Genomic DNA, 22,429 nt, shown 5'->3' on the forward strand with positions numbered 1-22,429 from the left:
TCTAATACTGCTGGGAACTGGTAAATGTTGATCCTGTAGTTTGTCATCAAATCTATTTGTGTGGTGTTAGCTATATGTATTCCATTGGACACTGCTGTAAATAACCACTAGCTGACGGGGAACTGTTAGATGTTGTTTCATCCTCAATCAAAATAATAAATGAGATGCTCTCATGGTGCTTGTTAAATCTTGCTGAAAATGTTGTTGGACATTGTCAGGACAGCACATGAAGATGTGGTTAACACAGATACATTGTGTCTGGTATAAAATTTTTGCGATTGCTTTGTTTGTGACATTAGGGCATGAAACTTGTGCTGTACATAAATGTTTATATTGTAAATTAATATTATATAATTTATTATTACCTGTATATGATGTGTAATCCGCTACAGAATTGTGAAACACACTTTAACATCTCTGACACTAGATGATGGTAGAATATTCTGTACATTATAATCATGTTGTTAGGCACTCTAGAATTTACGAGTTAGGGACCAATGACCTTGATGTTAGGTCCCTTTAAACAACAAGCATCATCATCATCATCATCAGAATTTACGAGAAAATATATCTTTTGAGAAGCCTGGCCAGGCACATATATAAGGAGGTGGTCTTGATGGTAACGACGAGTTATTGTTTAGTAGAGTTATGCTATAGCAGGAGTATACTTGTGACCACGTGTTGTGACATGCTTATAAGCAGTCGACTATTTCAGTTGTTTTAAGGTTGCAACTTCCATGTGACCTGTGCAGTAGATAAAATGGCTGCTTTGTTGACATGTGTATTTTGCTAGTGACAGCAGTGATTGAGGTTATGTGTGTGTCTAATTTGTAAATAGATGTGAATAAATAACTGTGCCAACTGACAGCATTTCGTGTGCGTCTTTGTGGATACATTACAGGAATAATGGACATGTAGTGTGAGGAGTACCCGGTCAGCAACGTGGTAATTCAAACAAATAGCCAAAACAGAAGACTGGGAAGAATTGACATTTCCTGAACATCCGAACCCTAAAAAATCAGTCGTGCTCCCGCTTTTACACAAAACACAACTCGTGGAAAGTTTGTTACGTATTTCTTGTGAAGATCTGCTGTTATTAATTGAATAAAACTGAAATATGTGTTTATACTCTTGATATTTTTAAAAAATATGTGTGTTCTATGACATATTGTATGTCTTAGAAATGTAACTAGTTAATGACAAATAACTCTGAAGTATATTCTTTGGCAATTTTTCAGATTAATTCCTCCAGAACTGACAAGTAATGTTGGGAATGCAGTTGTGCACCTGAACCTAGAGGATCACCACCATGAGTCGTTCACCTCATTCCGAGCACCTAAAGTTAGACCATTTTCTGGCCAAGGACATATCTTAGGAAGGTAGTACAAGTTTCTAGTTGTGATGTTTTTATATAGACTGTAATTCTCACGTAACAAACCCTGAGTTGATATGTTGAATGTTAGGCTGATTCTTCTTTTCCTCCTCCTCCTCCTCCTCTTCTTATGCCGTGTCCACTTAGTGAATTTTGGCAATCCGTTTTTTATAACTACTGCTGCTGGAAGCAATTCGAAAGTAGATTTCCCATACCAGTCCTTCCGATTCTGTAGCCACGATGCTCCTCTTCACCCAGGACCTCACTTTCCTTAGCTGATTTGATGATATGAAAGAGACTGTATTTATGTGGTTGTTTTTCGTGACTTGGACAAAAAGGTGTAAAAGCATTGAAATACATTAAAATGTTATTTCTAGTAATGACAGTAGTAGTAGTAGTAGTAGTAGTAGTAGAAAAATGATTATTCATTTAAGGGCTTGAGATTTATTTAGTCATCAGTCTAGTACACACACTTGTGTGGACCCTATCAGATTTGCATAATTGTAGTTTCTGTAGAATTGTGTGCAGTTTATTTGGACATAAGGCTTGAGTGGACACACTAATTCTTTAAATAGCACAAAACATTTATTTGTGAGAGATTTGGAAAACCACAGGATAGCTGTTGATGGCTACTGTGGATCAACCCCATTGTTATTGGGTACCTGCTTTAGCTGTTATGATTGGTGTGTAGCATCATCATCCATAATCTGTGCAATATAAATTAATTTTTCTCTACAAACTGGAACCTTTCTACCATTTTGTGAATCATTTCTGGAAACATGAATTTGGTGTTATTAATCATTAGCAGTGTTCATTGCAGCTCCAGTAGCTTACATAGAATGCAAAATTAATGTATCATTTTATGTTTACAAACATGTTTATGTGTTACTCCCATCTTTTGCACATGGTAAAAACTTGTATGTGAAGAGACTAATAGTGTGGAACATTCAGAAACAGGTTGAGTCATCCGATGCTCTTGCGAGTTTCCAAACTTTTAAATAGAAATAGTTACAGTGATTGTTCTACAGATGATATGTGCAGTGATAAATGTGATGGTAGACATGATAAGCTTTTGGGCTTTTGCTGTGTTAAAAAGTAAGGTTTCACAGAGAACTGTGGTCCATGTCTTCAGAAGAAAATCTTGTCTGTTCACAAGCAAGACTTCTCTAATATCGAATGTTTAAATTTAAGAATGCTTTACCTTTGGTCTGTAGTAAGTGATACCCTTGTTCATCACTAGATGGCTGACTGTGCGCTGGCCTTCCAAATGGGATGTAAGTACACCATCATCGCTCCAAAAAAGTTGTTTCTGTTTCATCGTACGTGCGTTGTAGAGGAAACAGCAAGGCCATCAGACGAATCGTGGGGAAATGGAGTAGGAGAAAACATACATGAAATAAAATAAAGTGCTACATAATTCCATAATAACGAACTTTCACACATCAGCAATGAAACCCCATATAGGAAAACGGAAAGGATTGCTGACACAATGAGGAAAAGGAGAATTGACTACTGTGGCCACATCCTATGAATGGACCCAAAAAGGATAACTAAAAGAATCTTCGACTCTTTCTGCAATAAGAAAACTAAGCTGAACTGGTTTAACCTCTTAACATGAAAGCCCGAGTATACTTGGGGTTTTATATATTTATATAAAATAAAATCCCGAGTAAACTCGGGAATGTCGCTCATTGAACGGTACCTAATTTAAAAGCCCGAATATACTCGTTTCTTCTAGTTTCTCAATATTTCCGCCAGATGTTTATGAAATTATTACTTTAGGGTCCTATTTTTGCCAACAGATGTCTCCGACTCAAACGTAGTGGATGTCGGTGACTCAGCCAGTTCGTTTTGGTGGCTTTCCCGTATTTGTTGCTATCTAAGTGTACTTTGTCTGTTAGGTGAAAATGGAGAGTGAAGAAGAGTTTGACTTTGAGTTTAGTGAGTCTGATAGTTCTGAAGAAGTTTTTGAGGACAGTTCAGAAGAAGAAAGTGGTAGTTCTAGTTCATCTGATTGTGATATTGCAAGTGCCAGAGAGTGGTGTGAAATTGATGATACTTCTGGAACACTACCACCTGCCCCACCACGTTTTCCTTTCAAGTCTAATCTTGAAAAATACATTTCCAGCCATGTTGTGAGGATGTTATGCACTATATTAGTCAGTTCATTGACAATGATTTTATAGATATTTTGGTAAAGTAAGTAAACTCGTGTCCTCATCCTGAGGTGGTGCAGCTCTTTTCAGGCACACCCCCATTGGAGGTGAGCTGCATGTACCATTTCAACCACATACCAGCCCTCCTGCCATTCTTAAATTTCTAGCAGTACCGGGAATCGAACCCGGGCCCCCGAGGACGGCAGCTAATAACACTAACCGTTACGCTACGGAGGCGGACAGATATTTTGGTGACCGAGACTAACAGATATGCAAGACAGGCTAATGCTCCGGAATGGAAGGACACAACTATTGATGAAATGTATATTTTTATCGCGCTGACAATACTGCAAAGCATTGTAAAGGAACCTACATATCAAATGTATTGGTCCAAGGCACCTATATTAGCTACACCCATATTTCTTTAACTTCTTCCTTTTAGGAGATTTCTTAACTTGAAGAGGTACCTACATTTTTTGGACAATAGTACATATGTTGCAGAAAATCATCCACAACCTAAACTAAACAAAATATGGCCTATCCTGAATCACATGTCTATTAAATTTGGAACTGTGTGTACTCCGGAAAGGGATGTGACAATTGACGAAAGCTTGCTGCTGTATAAAGAACGATTGGGCTGGGTCCAATATCTGCCTCTCAAGAGAGCCAGATTCGGTATCAAAACATTCATGCTGTGTGAGTCAGCTACAGGTTATGTTTGGTCCCTGATCATATACACGGGCAAGGGCTCTAAATTTGATGATGACTACAAACATCTACACATGACACTGATGAAACCCCTGCTGAATAAGGGGTACTGTCTAACTGTGGATAACTATTACAGTTCTCCCCAACTGGCCGACATTCTGATTACCAATCGCACAGATATGTTAGGCACTGTGCGCCCCATTAGAGCAGATATGCCTCCAAATTTCCGGAGCACGAAACTCAAAAAGGGTGAGATTGCAGCATTCCAGCGAGGTAAACTGACTGCAATTAAATGGAAAGACAAGAGAGATATCTGCATCCTACCATCCATAATGCGGAAATGGAAAGATACGGAGGACCGAAAAAGGAAGTTGTGAAACCTAAATCTGTGTTCGCATATAACGAAACAATGCGGGGTGTTGATAAAGTAGATCAACACACTGGAAGAGAGGAAAAAAGTTTTATAAGAAGATATTTTTTCACCTCTTGGAACTAGCAGTATGGAATGCTTTTGACCTCGTCAAAAAACATGGAGGAAGGACGAATGCTCTTGACTTTCGTGTGGCTGCCGTTGAGAAAATGATTGCACAACATCATAGAGAGGAATTTTCTCCGAAAGCAGCAGGTCGTCCTTCAACAAAAGCGACCCCAGTGCGACTTATTGGCTGCCATTTTCCTTCGGTGATTCCTCCAACGGATAAGAAACAACCCAACAAGGATGTGTAGCAGTGTGCGCGTTGCTAGAGGGAAGAAGGCACGGAGAGAATCCAGGTACATATGTAAGGAGTGCGATGTAGCATTGTGTGTTGATCCTTGTTTTAGGGCATTTCACACAGCCACAAACATATGGACAGTATTGAGTGTCATGTTGTATTGCCATCTGTTTAGTGCTGTGTTATTTATTTTAGAACCCGTAAAAAATATCACGATTATATTCGGGATTTTAAAACAGGAACTTTTCGGTGGCTAATATTTCATTGTTAAGTTCGAAAAATGTATTTTCATTGTTACCACTGTCATTAGTTTTCAATAAATAGCCCATTTTTACAATAAAAAATAGGTAAAAAAAAAGATCATAATTTTGTAAATAATTGGTATGTTAAGAGGTTAAGGAAACTGTGAAGGACCTATGAGAGTTCCAAATTAAAGAAGAGATGCTTGTAGATAGATCCGCGAAGAAAATAACGAAAGACAAAATAAAGAGATTTCAGGACGGGGTGAAGCCCCAACTAACTATACAGAATTTCTGAAGAAGAGAGGAAGGGAAGATCTGGAAGGATGAAAAAGTACTGGGAGGACAGGAAAACATGACTAACTAACCATTGATTGATCTATCATACCGCAAAGTGGGTGAAATGGATAAGAAGAAGACAAAGAAGAAAAATTGCTACAAAAGACTGACAGGATAAAAGAATAGAATAGGACTGAAGATGGAAAGAAAAGTGTGTAGCAGGGAAAAGAAACCCCAGAAAAAACAAGTGTGTGTTGAGCGGGGTGGAAAGAAGAACGTACTACAACAAGGTTGAAGACACGGGAGTGAAAAGAATTAAGAGTAATACAGTAACAGGTCTATACAGGTTATGAAAGTATGACCCATAGCACATAGCCTAGAGCAGGGGTGCTGAGCTTAATTTGTGGGCAGGCCGAATGGCAGATTCCTAAACGAACCGCAGGCCACATTATTCTCTCCCCTCTAGCCTGTCGTTCCCTCACACACAAATACATCCACACCAGAGAATGTCAAAAGCAGCTGGAACTCACCTCCAACAGTACCCGAGGAAACATTGGCAGTGGGCAGGAGTCGCACTCCCGAATGCTAGTCGTGTGTGAGCTACCCGCCTGAAGGTCAATGTAAAGGGAGTGTTTTGAAAGACGAGCTCAATTCTGGCAGCGAGAATTGGAACATAAGTAATCAGACAATTTCGTTTAATGGATATTCTTCAGAATGTATTGCATATAACACCATAAATGATAAATAGCATATTATTTTCAACTGTATATATAAACATTTAAAACAAATGTAAACTGAAGGGGAAAAAAGTATATAATTAAGCACCATGCATTGCTGCTAAATATGGGACTAAATTGCTTGCATTCTGAAAAATGTATTCTTACCTTCAATTAGCTGCAACTGTCGTAAGCAAAAATAAGTTTCATAGTACTACAAGATTATAAAATAAAGTAACAAAGGTAGGTATTAATTTCTAACATACTTTTCTTAGAAATGAATTAAACTTGACATTGTAAACAAAATTTAAATATTTATCTTTGAAGCTTCGCGTATAAATATATAAAACGAACAGTTGAATATATAAACCTGAGGAAAGAAACAAAAATAATAGGATCGATTAGACTTCTTTTTTTCGATGGTGGTTCTGTTTCATTTTCTGAAAAATACCGTTAAAATGTGTTATGCTAATATGGTTATAGTTTCACCATTCTTGTACAATTTGCTTAAACCATGTGATTTTATCTTTTTACCTTCTGAAATATATCTTCTGACGTTACAATAATCTACTTCTTTCTCCTCAGATGACTGCATATTTAAGTGACTGAAAGATGCCCATAGAAGTGTTGCTTTCTTTTTTGTGGGTTATTGTCACCTCCAGCATAAGGGGTGGGAAATGGCGTGCTCTTCTTTTCATTGCCCTCACAGTCTGAAACATCACGTAGTGGAATTAATAGCTGTAAGTCTTAACTAATCTTTATAGATATATCAGAATCTTTCGGTTTAAGCATAGACCTACCGGACAATCTTCTGTTTTCCCCAAATGCTTCAACAGCTTCTGTTGGCAAAGGAGAAACAAACATAGTAGGAAGCTTTTCTCTTTCCACTCTCCTTGTCACTTCTTTAAAAGGTTTCGGAAAACAAATGACCTGTTGGGCAAGGCTTTGGTTGAAGTTGTCCATTATGAATCCTTTCTTTTTGCTGGCTAGTAACATTCGTACATCGTCTTATTGAACATTAAGGGAATTCAGCCTTTTAAAATGACTATTCCACCTGGTCTCTGTAGAGTAGATCGGGGGAAGATGCCATACTTAGTGTTTTGAGGACAAAAATGTACATAAAAATTGAGAGTTCGAATTAGACATAAAACAGTAATATTTTGCCGAGTTTTTTCTATATATAGGCCAGTTAGCTATGCTAATCATTAGTAATTGTACGTTTTAAACATTTATTTATGAAGGCATGTATTTAGTCATCTCACCCCGAGCATCGGGGTAAGATGGCAATTAAATCTGGATGAGTTTCGACTACTAGTTTTATGTCATTCTGGAGAAAAATCGTCTAAATTCAATTCTTAAAGCATATTTATTATGATTATCAAAAAATAAACACACAAAATTATAGTGTAACCACATTAAATCAGCTGTAAGGATGACTCTTGTATCAGAGTTCTTTAGCACAGTTATTGCACATGTTTTCTGAATCTGTACAGGTTTCATGTAACCATTTATCACAAACGATGCACCGAATCCAGTCTACCTGTGGTCCATTTTTGTCATAATAATTGAGGGCACACTCAGCACAAAAGTCACTGTCATTCTCTGACCTGCTTAGTCTAACAGATTGACTCGTAGTGAATTTCTTTGTCTTACTTTTCCCTCGTCGAGCTCTTGCATCTTCAATTCGATGTTGTTCTGTGAGAACTGCAGCTGATTTCTTTCTGCGCTTAGGTAACGGATCCAAGACAGGTATAGGAGAAATTGCTTCAAAGGATGTTCCTGGCATGGTTTCATTTGCAGTTGCTGATTCCATTCGATCTTCAAGTCTGTTGCTGTCTTTCTCTGAGGGAGGAGCACATCCTCTGCAATCTGAATAATCCCTTTCATTCCTGTCAGCCTCATTTGTCGAAACCAAATCGGACAGTTGAAACGCCTCATCTGGAATTCTTTCCGGGTTGTATGGGTACAAACCGCATGCTTCAAATCCAGACTGAGCAGTGGATGGGACTGCAGCCTTCTTCCACGCCTCCGTGAGGAAGATAGGGAACTGTGCTCTTGAGACTTTACGTCCAGGATGAGACGATGTCCAGTTGCGCATTGCCTTGTAAAAAGCCTGTTTTAAGGATTTGAAAACACACCTGTCAAGAGGTTGAAGAAAGTGGGTCGAGTGAGGTGGTAAACAAATCATGATCACATCGTTCCTTGCAGCGAGATCTAGCATGTCGGGATCAGTGCAATGCGAGGCGTGACCATCAAGAAAAAGGACCACTTTTCCTTGTTGTTTCCTGGGAATAAAGTGGTCTTTCAACCAGCTCATGAATATATCGGACGTGACATACCCGGATTTCTCATTCATGTACACAGTTGAACCATTTGGAAGACCGTCCTCCCATTCGGGTTTTTTTCTTTTACCTTTGAGAATGCATGCTGGAGGAATGAAGTTACCTTCAGCATTGCAGCAGGCTATAACTGTTATTGTTTCTCCTTTTTCTCCAGAAGTCACTTGGTACAAAGTGGGAGAACCTTTCTCTGCTATCACAGTGTCTGGCCTAGGATTCATCTGAAAACCAGTTTCATCCATATTATACAAGTGTCCGGGCTTATCCAGTAAATTGTTTGCTGACAACACATCCAGAATTAAAGAAAAATATTCTGCAATTGCTTCCCTATTCATTGCTATAGCCCGGTCAACAGAGAGACCTTGTGGCTTTTTCGTAACTAACGTTGGGAAACGTTTCAGAAAGGACTGTAGCCAATCCCAGCCTGCCATACCATTTTCTCGACGAAAACGGTGAGGAATTCCATTTCGTTCTGCAAACTGAAATGCCAGCTTCCGTAGATTTTCTCCAGTTGGGGGGAATCCAGAAATCTGCAGTTGTCTTATGTAGGTGACCAACTTCTTCTCGTTCTCTTCGCCAAGGCAACCTGTAAAATTATAAAAATTAATAATAATAATAATAATAATAATAATAATAATAATAATAATAATAATAATAATAAATAAGTGAAGACATTTCGGAGCAAATGGGAGAGTACAGTTCGCGTATGGATACTTAATATGGTATAAGTTTACCTGAGAAGAGCATTTTTTAAATTTAAATTAAATTTCACGGTTAGGAACCAGTTGTCATTTTACTCCCGAAGGAGAGAAAACATCAAAATTAATCAGTAACTACTTACTTTGTGGGCCCATGGCATGCTTCTTTTCGTCGTTCTTCTCCAGACGTCGTTTAAGTGTTCTGTATGGGATTCCATAATCTTGGGAAGCTCTAAAACAATTCATCCCCCCCGGTTCGGACGTGTTCCATGGCCATTTGCAGGCTCTCTTCGGACCACTGACCCCTGTTTGATGTCCTGATATACGTTCTTGGCATGTTCCTACGAAAAGAAACTGTTATATCAGAAGAATCAACTTCGGCATCTTACCCCGAAGAAAAAGTGGCATCTCTACCGAGAGTCGGGGTGAGATGCCACTTCCCGCAACATGCACAGTATGGCAGCTTCGGAGCTAGTGAATTTAAAAACGTACACTGCAAAGTATGTACCTTGCCCAACATATACTAATATTTGCAAATCCTCCTTATTATATAGGCTGATAAGCACTTTAAAACAACTGTGCGTTATTAACAAGGCACCGCCTTAAGTTCTTACCTTGAATTTCTTGATAACAGAGCGGGAAAACAGTTCACACAGAGTCATACGTATTGGATTCAACGGCTAACTGAGGCCAACAAGCGCGAGACAAGTTGGTGTTGCGATCTGGTGGTTCCCGACGGAACTACGAAGCTGTAGGCATCTCCCCCCGATAGGCATCTCCCCCCGATCCACTCTATGTTAATAGACAGTCTACTTTAGTTTTGTTACCAAATCACTCTTTTTCAAATGAATCATGGTGCGTTGATATTCAAAGGCAGCTCTCTAAGACTTCCATAGTCTAGTTTATCTTTTTCCTTCTTTGGTTCAAATACATGCCTTAGAATGGTATTGATGCACTGGGAAGAACAGGCTAGCCTTTTGTAATCTGAAAATTCTGATTTAATATTTGCCCATTGATCTGAGACGAAGGTTACATTCTCTAGTTAATTCTTATGAATACTGAGCCCTGCCATGTTCGTTTATAGTTCCTCTCTAATATTTAAACCAGTTTTAGCTTTGTCTCCTGAAATTTTAACCATGAAAAGCACATTATTCTGAAAGTCCCAATTGTCATCTATGTGATGGAATGTAAACTGTCTCTCTTTATCAGTCCACATTTCTGTTGTAAGAGAACACTGTTTCTTAAAAATAGTCCCCTTTACTCGAGGAGAAAACTTGCCCTTGACTTGGTCAGCAAAGTTGTGGATTTGACAGAAACTGTACTTTTTGATGGCAGCTACAACTCCATATATGGATCCCAGTATGAGCAGCTCATTTGCCAGGTTAATTTCAAAAAGTCTTAAATTGAGGGCACAGAAAAGTAAATATGCCTTCATAATGTTGTCCTTGGTTTCTTTGTGTATCGTGTTAGGTCTGGATTTGGCACCATTATAACTTCTGAGTGACAATGTCAGACTACTTTTGTACGTTAATATAGAGAAACATTGCAGACATTGAACATAATCAAGGCACTTATTTGTCATAGGATCAAAATTTGGGAAAATTCTGTCCAAACTGAACTTGAACTGTTGGAAACTTTTTGTAAAATATGTTTTCATTTAGTTCAGCTTTCACCTGTTCTTTGTTTTCCAATACCATTTGATGACTTTGCAGAATTCCCTTTGCACAGCTCACTATTAGAACAGGATTACTGATGTTCCGTATCCACTGATGGCAAGACATACACTGGCCTATCAGGAGAGTCACTCCTGAATTCTGGGTAACCGAACTCGAAAGTACCGGCATAGCAGTGTTGCATAACAATTCCAGCGTTTTCGATAGTGAAGCGTTAAGCTCTCTCATACGTACGATGAGCTCGTGCTTCGTGTAGAGACTCTCGGCCTGTTTCCAATCTCTAATCCACACACCCAGCCACCAACCAACCAACTTCAAACACGGCTATTCGACAATATAAACAATAACTTGACATACAATTCAAAACAAATTTAGAAAAGTCAACGATACTATGTAACTTTGGATAAACTTGCCATTTAACGATAGGTCTAGCTCTTCTCTTGGAAGTGACAGTGTTGAAAAGTCTGGAGACAGATTTGACACAGCCATCCTCTGAATGGAATGTCGGTGTTCATCACTGATACAGGAACATAATTTTTATTTTATAAACTCCATTTTTGAAATGTACTATAAATACTCGCTGATGCACACAAGTATTTTCTCACAAATTTGAAGAAAGCTGGAAAATTTTCATTACTAAACTATCTGTAAAAGTAAATGAGATTTCTCTCGGCAAACTTGTCCCTTAATTGGGAACAACACTAAAGTTCAGTTAATTCGATCTGTAGTTGGACAGGAGCATCACCGACGTCAACTGCAAATGGATTTTTGAAGAAATGGATTTTCTCCGCACTCGCATAAAGGTCTTTAAATCTGTTTTCAATCTCATTCGTCAATAAGTCAATCAACTTAATATACTGATCGTATGGCACTGAACTGTTTGAGTTTGCTTCTTGAAGCTCAGTACAGCGTGAAAAGTGTGAGAACATGCCCTTCTCTAATGGCTGATGAAATAATTTCAATCTGTTTTGGAATGCTGACACATAAGTGTACACTTCATTTAAAAAGTCTGCCTTTCCATTGTAATCACTTATTCAAAATATTTAAATGTTGCATTAAACCTGTGAGTTTAAAGATATGAACTTCATTAATGTTTCCGTATTGAACTGAGATCAGCGATAAGATATCTATTAGGTTCAACCTTTTCAATACTAATTAGGTATGTGTTTATGTTACAAATACCTTTTATTCAACTTGGGGACCGGTTTCGACATATATAACGTCATCATCAGCCATAAAATCACAAATATATAAGCAAAGACATAATCTGTAACTGACCATTCACATCATGTGTCAATGTTCGCGACACCACCAGGAAGATTTCCTTTTACGTTGAAAAGATTTTCTAAATGTTCCCTCCACCTGTCCAGTGATTTCCGAGATCTATTATGAGTTCGCCTGAATTACCCAAAACACTGTTCATTTCCCTTCTCCCTCCCTTCCTAAGATTCTTTATTACTGCCCAAAAAGGTTTCCCTGCTGCTTGACCTAGCCTTAGCAAAATCTTTCCATGACTTCTTTTTGGATTCAGCAACTGGGTTTTTTTTTTTCTCTGTTTCTTTCAGTTATGTCCAGTTCTGTCTTCATCAGCCCTTGTTAGGTGCCATTTCTGATAAGCCTTCTTTTTATGTTTACAGGCTGCTCTCACTTTTTCATTCCACCAAGATGTTCGCTTTTTCACATCTTTTCAAACAGTCGTTCCTAGGCTTGCTGTTTCTACTACAGCATCCCTGTATACCACCCATTCTCTTTCTATATCCTGAACTTGCTTACTGTCCACTGTCCGAAATTTCTCACTAATCATATCCATGTAGTTCTAATTCCCTCGTCCTGGAGATTTTCTACACGTATTCGTTTGCAGATAGATTTAACCTTCTCTGTCCCAGGCCTAAAGATACTTAGTTCACTACAGATCAGATAGTGGTCTCTATCATCGAAAAATCTCCGCAAAACCCATACATTCCTAACAGACTTAGATGTAGTCTATTATGGATCTGGTGCCCCTAGCTTCCCCTGTGTAGTGGTGAATAGTCTTATCTGTGAAGAATGTATTCTTAACTGCTAAACCCATACTAGCACAGAAGTCCAGTGTACTGGTTATACAAATAATAACAATAATAACAATAATAAGAAAGCAAGGTCCCCTATAATTCATAGCATCGTGAAGTTTCAAGATGGGTATGTTCATAGAATTCACACCATCCAGTTATGTCAGATGGGTAAATAGAGGCCGTGGTAATAATGGTGGTTGGAATAGCAAGACAGATTGCACTCTCGCCCTACTAAAGAAATAGCACAGTGGAAACCGTGCATATAAGCATTGAATAAGAGTGCGAGAAGTCAAGTAGGGAACATTATGGGTTGAGATTAGAAACCAGAAAAAACCACAATAAATTTTCATGACAAATGTATTGGAACAAATCAAACCAAAATCTTTACAAATTTCCTCATAAAACCACTGAACTATAGAAAGATGGTACTTTCCCAACCATTAAGTTCAAAGTTTGCAATTTGTTACAAGATAAAACCTACAAGAGAGAAAATAAGAGAGAAAGAACCAGGAAAGGAAAGGGGGAGGCAGGAAAAACGGGAAATATCCCTACTTAACGACAAGTTAATAAGATTAGCAGGAAACATAAAATATTTTGCAAAGTTACAATCTCAAAACAGCATAAGATACAATACAAAAAGTCCTCCAAAGTGAAGTCCATAGAACGATCAGGAATAAATTAACATAGATAGGAACTGCATCTATTGCCAGTCAATGACAGTATGTCATGTTTAGTAAGATCATCGACCAGGCCGAAATCATGGTTATCTGAGGAAGTTCTTGCACGACAGTCTCATTCCAAACTCACATAGTTAAAATCATGAATCCGAAAGACAGTTCATGCGTAAGCATGCATGGGACTCACGAAGCACTAGACATAGAACACGCACAGCTCGAGAAAGAGATGCACCTGAATTCATAACTTGATATAATTCGTAGATAGAAAGAAGGTGAAAACTTGGTTAGGAAATGCCATGCTCCCAAATTAAATTTCCAAAGAAAAGATTATTCCTTCTAAAGTTCCAAATTTACAAGAAAAAATAGAAATGTTTCTCATACCTCATCTCAAAGTTTGTTGCACTAACACAGGAAAGACACTCATGTGCACAGCTCTATAATGACGGAGACAATATTTGGTGTTCCACCCTCCATACAGGCTAAGGTCCATCTCAATTAACACGGAGGGAAGCCTGGTTTATATATGCTAGAGTAGAGGGGAAACAATTGAGGAGAAACAGATCGAGCACTTTCCGGATGTTAAGGGAGTGTACACAGCAAACAAAACGGTATCGTGTGACGTCATCAGAAGTACGAGCGGGCAAGAAGATAGTTGACAGTAGATGATGAAGATGAATAGAGCTGCAGTCTGTATAGAGTATATGATTTTCAATGAATATTTGTGATGAGGTTATTGAGTTCCAGTTGCAGAGAGAAATACGGCGTGTTATCGTAATGAAGGTGAGTCCATAACAGTAATAGAATGATGACGATTATGTGCATGGCGAATTTCCTTGAAGTAGATGCCGATGATGTGACGAGTCTGTTACACAAGCTTCCTATTCCCATTAGCTTCCATATCTTCCCCACATTTACCAATCACCCTTTGGTATCCTTCAGTTCTATTTCCAACTCTCGAATAGAAATCACCCATTAGCACAATCCTATCCTTGCTGTTGACCATGACTACGATGTCACTCAATGCTTCATAAAACTTGTCAACGTCATCCTCATCTGCACCCTGATAAGGTAAATACACTGAGACATTTCTTGTCCTAATTCCTCCAACTGCCAAATCTACACACATCACTTGCTTATTTACATGGCTAACAGAAACTATGTTGCGTGCAATAGTATTCCTTGTAAGCAGCCCTACCCCACACTTTGCCCTTCCTTTTTTAACACCCGTCAAGTACACTTCATAATCTCCTATCTCTTCCCTGTCATCTCCCCGTACCCGAATATCACTTACTCCTAGCACATCCAGATGCATCCTCTTTGCTGATTCAGCCAGTTCTACTTTATTTCTTCCATAAGTCCCATTAATATTGATAGCTCCCCATCAAATTCAATTTTGTTTGCCAAGTTGTTTCCAAGGAGTCCCTCGCGTGTCAAATGGGAGTGGGACTCCGTTACTCCCATAGGTTCGAGGTTTGCCTAAAATGTTCTGAGCTCTGTAAATTCATGAAGCAGGAATGCTTCCCTACTTACACATAGTCCAAGTGAGGATCTCTCCTCTAACAAGTTAGGGACCACCGGTAAATTGTATAGTCCTAGCCACCTGAGCACAAGGAGGGCCATGACTCAGATTGTGTCCTAGTTGCCCACTCCCATTCCATAGCAACTGGTATCCCGACTCTCAGGACCACCTACGTGGCCACTCAGCCGTTGCCCATGGTTCACGAAGTAGGACGTGACTACAGTAACCCACACCATGAACCATTAGGATAAAGTATGTAGTGAAAAATAAGAAGAAAGCATGACAAGTATCTTATGCAATTATCTGCATATTGGTCCGTATTGATAAAGTAACAATAGATTTTTAGTTATAAGCAGCTGAAGAACATTATATGATTGCAACTAGTCCCACAATGTGATATATATAAATAGTCACATATAAATAAATATGTATTGATCAGGTGGAACCCTTAGGTCTATCTTTTGTAAATGGCAAGTATAGAATAGGGATAAAACAGAGGAAAGTATCAGGAAATTAAAAGAAGTGCAAAAAAAGTAGTAAGGGAAGAAGACCTGGGAGAGATTTACATGAGAATTGGAAGGGGATGTGTATAGCAGTAAAAGAATGTTATACGGACTTGTAAGAATGAAGAGAAAATAAAGACTCGATACAAAGCAGGTGACCAAGCTAGATAGCTGCAGTCGCTTAAGTGCGGCCTGTATCCAGTAATCAGGAGATAGTGGGTTCGAGCCCCACTGTCAGCAGCCCTGAAGATGGTTTTCCGTGGTTTCCCATTTTCACACCACGCAAATGCCGGGGCTGTACCTTAATTAAGGCCACGGCTGCTTCCTTCCAATTCCTAGGCCTTTCCAATCCCATCGTCGCCAAAAAAAAATATAGCAAAAAAACAAAGCAGGTGAACAGGGGGGAAAAAAAGGTGAGATAACGCAATCGGGGTGATAAGTAAAAGATGGAAGGATTACTTTGATGAACTCCTGAATGTGAGAAGGGATGCAGACGTGATGGAAGAGGTAGAGTGTAAGGAGAAAGAATCCGAGAGTGAAATTGCAATGAAAGAGGTCAAATGAATGTAAGTGGGAAAAGCAGTGGGGGATTGGATGAATTGTGTGGAAATGATAAAAGCAGTACGACCTGTTGGTCTGCAGTTGCTGTATAGGCTATTTAAATTTACTTGGAAAGAAAATTCAGTACCAAATAATTCAAATTCAGTACCAAAGAATAATAATAATAATAATAATAATAATTATTATTATTATTATTATTATTATTATTATTATTATTATTATATGTCCCTACTTACTTTTAACAATTTTTGGAGACTCCAAACAAAACATACTATGTGTTAATAAAAATGGAGACAACAATTGTATGAAATTAAACATTATGATAATGAAACGCATTATTGCCACGCCTGTAGAATATCCATAAATGCAGCAAACTTTCCTGTTCTTTATTTTCATTCTTTCCGTTGTGGAACTTCTGGCACTATCCGGGCACTTGATAGCAGACTTAACCTAAGCAATGCCGTCTCTCTCATCTCATTTACAACTGGAATATACTTTTAAAAAGAAGCGCTGGTTTTCAACAACCGCAGTTATCGAAAGAATGCTTCCAGTCACTATGTACTACAATTGGAAGAAGTAACCTCGTAACATTAGCGTATGTTATCAGCTGGTGGTTTGGCACGCTTTCTACAGCACAGCTTTATTCCAAAGGAGTTGCTTCTGAAACACATACACCAACTGGGAATATCAGAGACCCTCTCCAGAAACCACTTGGGAATAGATTCTCACTGTTTAGACTCTATAGTCAGGAATGAAACCATTTTTAAACGTTTCAAAGAATAGTGTAGAATGTTCACATGTATAATTTATAGCTCTTTATAGCCTAGAAGTAATGTGCTCACTGCACAAAATTTGAGGTTATCGCATATTGGACCTCCTCCTTTTTTTTTTGCTGTAAAAGTGGAAAAAAGGCGGGGTCTAATATGTGAGCAAATAAGGTATTTTTGTGTTATCTGTGAAAAGAAATGAGTACTACATGCAAGTGCTTGTTATGAGCTGTACCATACAAAGGTTGATGACAAGGCCAAGGACTAAAGCAGTAGGTGTGAGAGACATCCAAAAGGAATATCACAAATTATGTTAAAGCTAATAACTTTGGAACTCAATAATGTAATTTTATAAACCTTCCTAAATTGTCCACTTATTAAATATGACCAGCTGAACATACATTCTGTAAGTAAACATGACTGTTAACATTTAAGGCTGAAGAGAGAGAGAGAGAGAGAGAGAGCCGGGGCTGTACCTTAATTAAGGCCACGGCTGCTTCCTTCCAATTCCTAGGCCTTTCCAATCCCATCGTCGCCAAAAAAAAATATAGCAAAAAAACAAAGCAGGTGAACAGGGGGGAAAAAAAGGTGAGATAACGCAATCGGGGTGATAAGTAAAAGATGGAAGGATTACTTTGATGAACTCCTGAATGTGAGAAGGGATGCAGACGTGATGGAAGAGGTAGAGTGTAAGGAGAAAGAATCCGAGAGTGAAATTGCAATGAAAGAGGTCAAATGAATGTAAGTGGGAAAAGCAGTGGGGGATTGGATGAATTGTGTGGAAATGATAAAAGCAGTACGACCTGTTGGTCTGCAGTTGCTGTATAGGCTATTTAAATTTACTTGGAAAGAAAATTCAGTACCAAATAATTCAAATTCAGTACCAAAGAATAATAATAATAATAATAATAATTATTATTATTATTATTATTATTATTATTATTATTATTATATGTCCCTACTTACTTTTAACAATTTTTGGAGACTCCAAACAAAACATACTATGTGTTAATAAAAATGGAGACAACAATTGTATGAAATTAAACATTATGATAATGAAACGCATTATTGCCACGCCTGTAGAATATCCATAAATGCAGCAAACTTTCCTGTTCTTTATTTTCATTCTTTCCGTTGTGGAACTTCTGGCACTATCCGGGCACTTGATAGCAGACTTAACCTAAGCAATGCCGTCTCTCTCATCTCATTTACAACTGGAATATACTTTTAAAAAGAAGCGCTGGTTTTCAACAACCGCAGTTATCGAAAGAATGCTTCCAGTCACTATGTACTACAATTGGAAGAAGTAACCTCGTAACATTAGCGTATGTTATCAGCTGGTGGTTTGGCACGCTTTCTACAGCACAGCTTTATTCCAAAGGAGTTGCTTCTGAAACACATACACCAACTGGGAATATCAGAGACCCTCTCCAGAAACCACTTGGGAATAGATTCTCACTGTTTAGACTCTATAGTCAGGAATGAAACCATTTTTAAACGTTTCAAAGAATAGTGTAGAATGTTCACATGTATAATTTATAGCTCTTTATAGCCTAGAAGTAATGTGCTCACTGCACAAAATTTGAGGTTATCGCATATTGGACCTCCTCCTTTTTTTTTTGCTGTAAAAGTGGAAAAAAGGCGGGGTCTAATATGTGAGCAAATAAGGTATTTTTGTGTTATCTGTGAAAAGAAATGAGTACTACATGCAAGTGCTTGTTATGAGCTGTACCATACAAAGGTTGATGACAAGGCCAAGGACTAAAGCAGTAGGTGTGAGAGACATCCAAAAGGAATATCACAAATTATGTTAAAGCTAATAACTTTGGAACTCAATAATGTAATTTTATAAACCTTCCTAAATTGTCCACTTATTAAATATGACCAGCTGAACATACATTCTGTAAGTAAACATGACTGTTAACATTTAAGGCTGAAGAGAGAGAGAGAGAGAGAGAGAGAGAGAGAGAGAGAGAGTGCTTTTTGAGGAAGGATTTGTAGATACTCTAATAGATATGGTAATCCCATGATACAAATTTTATTCAAAAGTTATCATGTTTTTGTTTTTCAGTTGTGATATATGGTATAATTTTCTTCACAGGCCAACGCCCGCTTTTGTCCGAACCAAAACCGAGGAAGGAGAACACCCTCAGGGGGATGTTGGAGTGGCTCCTTCATTTGAACTTGATGATTCAAAACCTACAACTACAATTGCTATCCGTTTGCCAGATGGCTCCCGACTGAATGGTGTTTTCAACCACACACACACCGTTGGTGATATTCGAGCATTCATAAACCAGTATCCTTTTATGCATTAATAGTTGAATTTGTAGTCTGTTACACTCTTGCTGACACTATTATATGGCTAAGTTATTGGTTATCTGAACTTCCGGATCCTAGTTTATTACTGGACTGAATATATTTGAAAGAAACTTAGAATTACAGGGTAAAAGAACCCTTACAGTATTTATAATCATAAATACTAACTCTAAAGAGAATTTTTTATTATTGGTCCACCTTTCAACACAATTTAAAACTTATACTACAATTGAAGATTTAATTCAGTCATGTGAAAGTTTTATCTTCTATTGCATGTTTCAGCCCCCATTGTGCCAACCTCAAGTGGTTTGAGCAATTGACAAAGACATCTTAAATTCTGTTAGAATTATATAAAAATGTTACAAAGATGATGATGATGATGATGATGATGATGATGATGAGCCATGTAGGCTCTGCACGTACAAAGTTTTCAAAAATGCAATTTAGCTTGACTCCCTTAAACGTCCTCTTATTACAATCTTGATAACAAGTTAATAATATTGTTCCAGTATGTTCTGGTCATAAAATGGGCTGAATATCAGTTGGGTTGAATTATGGGGAGCTGCTCCTTATTAAATGTGGTGGAACTATTTTTACTCATAGGACAGATCTTTTGATGGAAATTGTTGAGACGGAAAATCAAGTGTCAGAATTATTGGCAGTTTTTATATCTGTTGGATTCTAGAAAGGAAAGTAAACTAAATAGGTATGTTGGTTGAAATTTAGGAAACGAGGCTAAAAGAAATTTAGTAAATGCTGATACTTCGTACTCACATCCCGTCTTTCAGCCTCCCAGAGCGTGCTCTGTCCACGCTGTGTCATGTCATGTTTTCATTTGATTGAACACTGGTGGGCAGCAGTAGGAAGCCGGTTTTTATTAGGGGAAGGGTGCGGAAAAGGCACAGGAGAGCGGCGAACTGGAGGGGAAGTAATAGCTTGCCTACATCATGCTTTAATTGTCTTTTAGTTCTTAATTCTACATAATATTTATTTATTCTTAAAAAAGGATCTCGATTTTTCAGAGGTTTTGTTAAAATTGAAGCTTGGGTTATATCTTTGGTCGAGATATATGTGGATGTTCTTATATATATTGAGTAAAATTTCTTTACTGGCTATGTGTAATATGTCAGAGTCTTGATTAATAGAAGCAAAGGAATGATTAAACTGGGTGAGTTGTCCGCGCGGTTAGGAGCGCGCAGCTGTGAGCTTGCATCCGGGATATAGTGGGTTCGAATCCCACTATCGGCAGCCCTGAAGATGGTTTTCTATGGTTTCCCATTTTAACACCAGGGAAATGCTGGCGCTGTACCTTAATTAAGGCCATGGCCGCTTCCTTCCCATTCCTAGGCCTCTCCTATCCCATCATCGCCATAAGACCTATCTGTGTCGGTGTGGCGTAAAGCAAAATAGCCACAAAAAATCACTCATGCCCACTCATAGCTGCTAGCATCCATGTGTTCTTTGTTCCGGGTTGAAAATCTCCTCCTTGTTTGCCCAATGTAACTGGCGTCATGTTGGGAACATTCTAGTTTGTAAACGCCAGAATTTGAATGTTTATTATTATGTTGAAAATGTGTGTATTGTAGAAAAGCTTACCATTGGTATTGACAGTTCCGAATGCAGTGTTAATCATCTCTTAATTTTGTTGATTTTGTTAAAACAATGCATAGGCGAGTTATGGTGGACAATTTTGCTTTACGTCGCACTGACACAGATAGGTCTTACAGCAACGATGGAACAGGAAAGAGCTAGGAGTCTTTAGGGTTGCTGACAATGGGGTTCGAACCTACTGTCTCCCGAATGCAGTCTGGTAGTGTATAAAATTTTAGAAATCAGTTGGGACATCTTATTTTCACAAATGGGTTTTCCACAAATTCTTATAATTATTAAGTGTTTTTAATGGCCATCGTACAATTTGTGAACACTTTACAGTCGTATCATATTTAAAATTTACATTTTTCATCAATTGTTACGTAATTCAAGAGTTTTTCACCACTCTTTCTTTGCAGTTTTGGACAAATGTTAAATTAAAACGATATATCGCAGGACATCATCCACCAATCGATCGTGAGATAACAAAATTGAGTACTTCGCTATCTAGCTATTTTATGTGCATGCGGTTTTTAATTTTTTTTGTGCCATGAGCCTAAATATTAAAGTTAACAGACATCCCCATTTTCCAGGGAGACTCACCGAGGTTCATTATTTGTCCCTGGAATTTTCCTGGATTTAATCACCTGTCCTGAGAAATCCCCAGATATTTCGTGTTCATTGTAGTATGGTTTTATGTGAACAATAGCATTCTATGACTTTTTGAATCCTTTTTATAAAAATACAAGTAGTATTTACGATTTCCCTTCATGTGTTCTCTGATTGGGACCTCTGTGGTCTACTCTCTGAACTCGTGTGAAGTCCTTTTTTGAATACAAGCAAATGGCAGTTATGTATCATGTAACTTCTGTTCATTGTGCAGCAGTTCGCAGCATCCGTGAACACCGAGCTCGATAGCTGCAGTCGCTTAAGTGCGGCCAGTATCCAGTATTCGGGAGATAGTAGGTTCGAACCTCACTGTCGGCAGCCCTGAAGATGGTTTTCCGTGGTTTCCCATTTTCACACCACGCGAATGCTGGGGCTGTACCTTAATTAAGGCCACGGCCGCTTCATTCCCACTCCTAGCCCTTTCCTGTCCCATTGTCGCCATAAGACCTATCTGTGTCGGTGCGACGTAAAGCAACTAGCCAAAAAAGAAAAAAGAAAAAAGCATCTGTAAACACATGGAACACCTGCATGGTAATGAGTATGGGTCCGAACCCCATTGTCGGCAGACCTGAAGATGTTTTTCCGTGGTTTCCCATTTTCACAGTAGGCAAATGCTGGGGCTGTACCTTTATTAACGCCACGGCTCCTTTCTTCCCATGCCTAGCCCTTTCCTATCCCATTGTCGCGATAACATCTATCTGTGTTGGTGCAACGTAGCAACGTAAAGCAACTTGTAAAAAAAAAAAAGTGTTCAGTAAAAATTATTAGATATTGAAAAACTTCCCTTTTACCTGCCAAGGTTATATGAATCTGCTGTCACTTGTTCTTTGTGCTGAACAATCTTTAGTGTCGGGAATGGCAGGAAGACCGCAGCTGTAGA

At 38.4% G+C, this 22,429-nt stretch overlaps 1 protein-coding gene across 1 annotated transcript in view; it reads left to right on the forward strand.

Annotated features, from left to right (window-relative positions):
• The window catches only part of p47 (NSFL1 cofactor p47), a 178,021-nt gene that overhangs the window by 127,931 nt on the left and 27,661 nt on the right, over positions 1-22,429 (forward strand). The window contains exons 6-7 of the mRNA XM_067140182.2: positions 1,239-1,379; positions 19,073-19,270. Of these exons, the coding sequence (XP_066996283.2) occupies positions 1,239-1,379; positions 19,073-19,270 (339 nt within the window). The remainder of the gene's footprint in view (positions 1-1,238; positions 1,380-19,072; positions 19,271-22,429) is intronic.

The sequence above is a fragment of the Anabrus simplex genome, chromosome 2 (assembly GCF_040414725.1).
Source record: "Anabrus simplex isolate iqAnaSimp1 chromosome 2, ASM4041472v1, whole genome shotgun sequence".
Taxonomy (NCBI): Eukaryota; Metazoa; Arthropoda; class Insecta; order Orthoptera; family Tettigoniidae; genus Anabrus; species Anabrus simplex.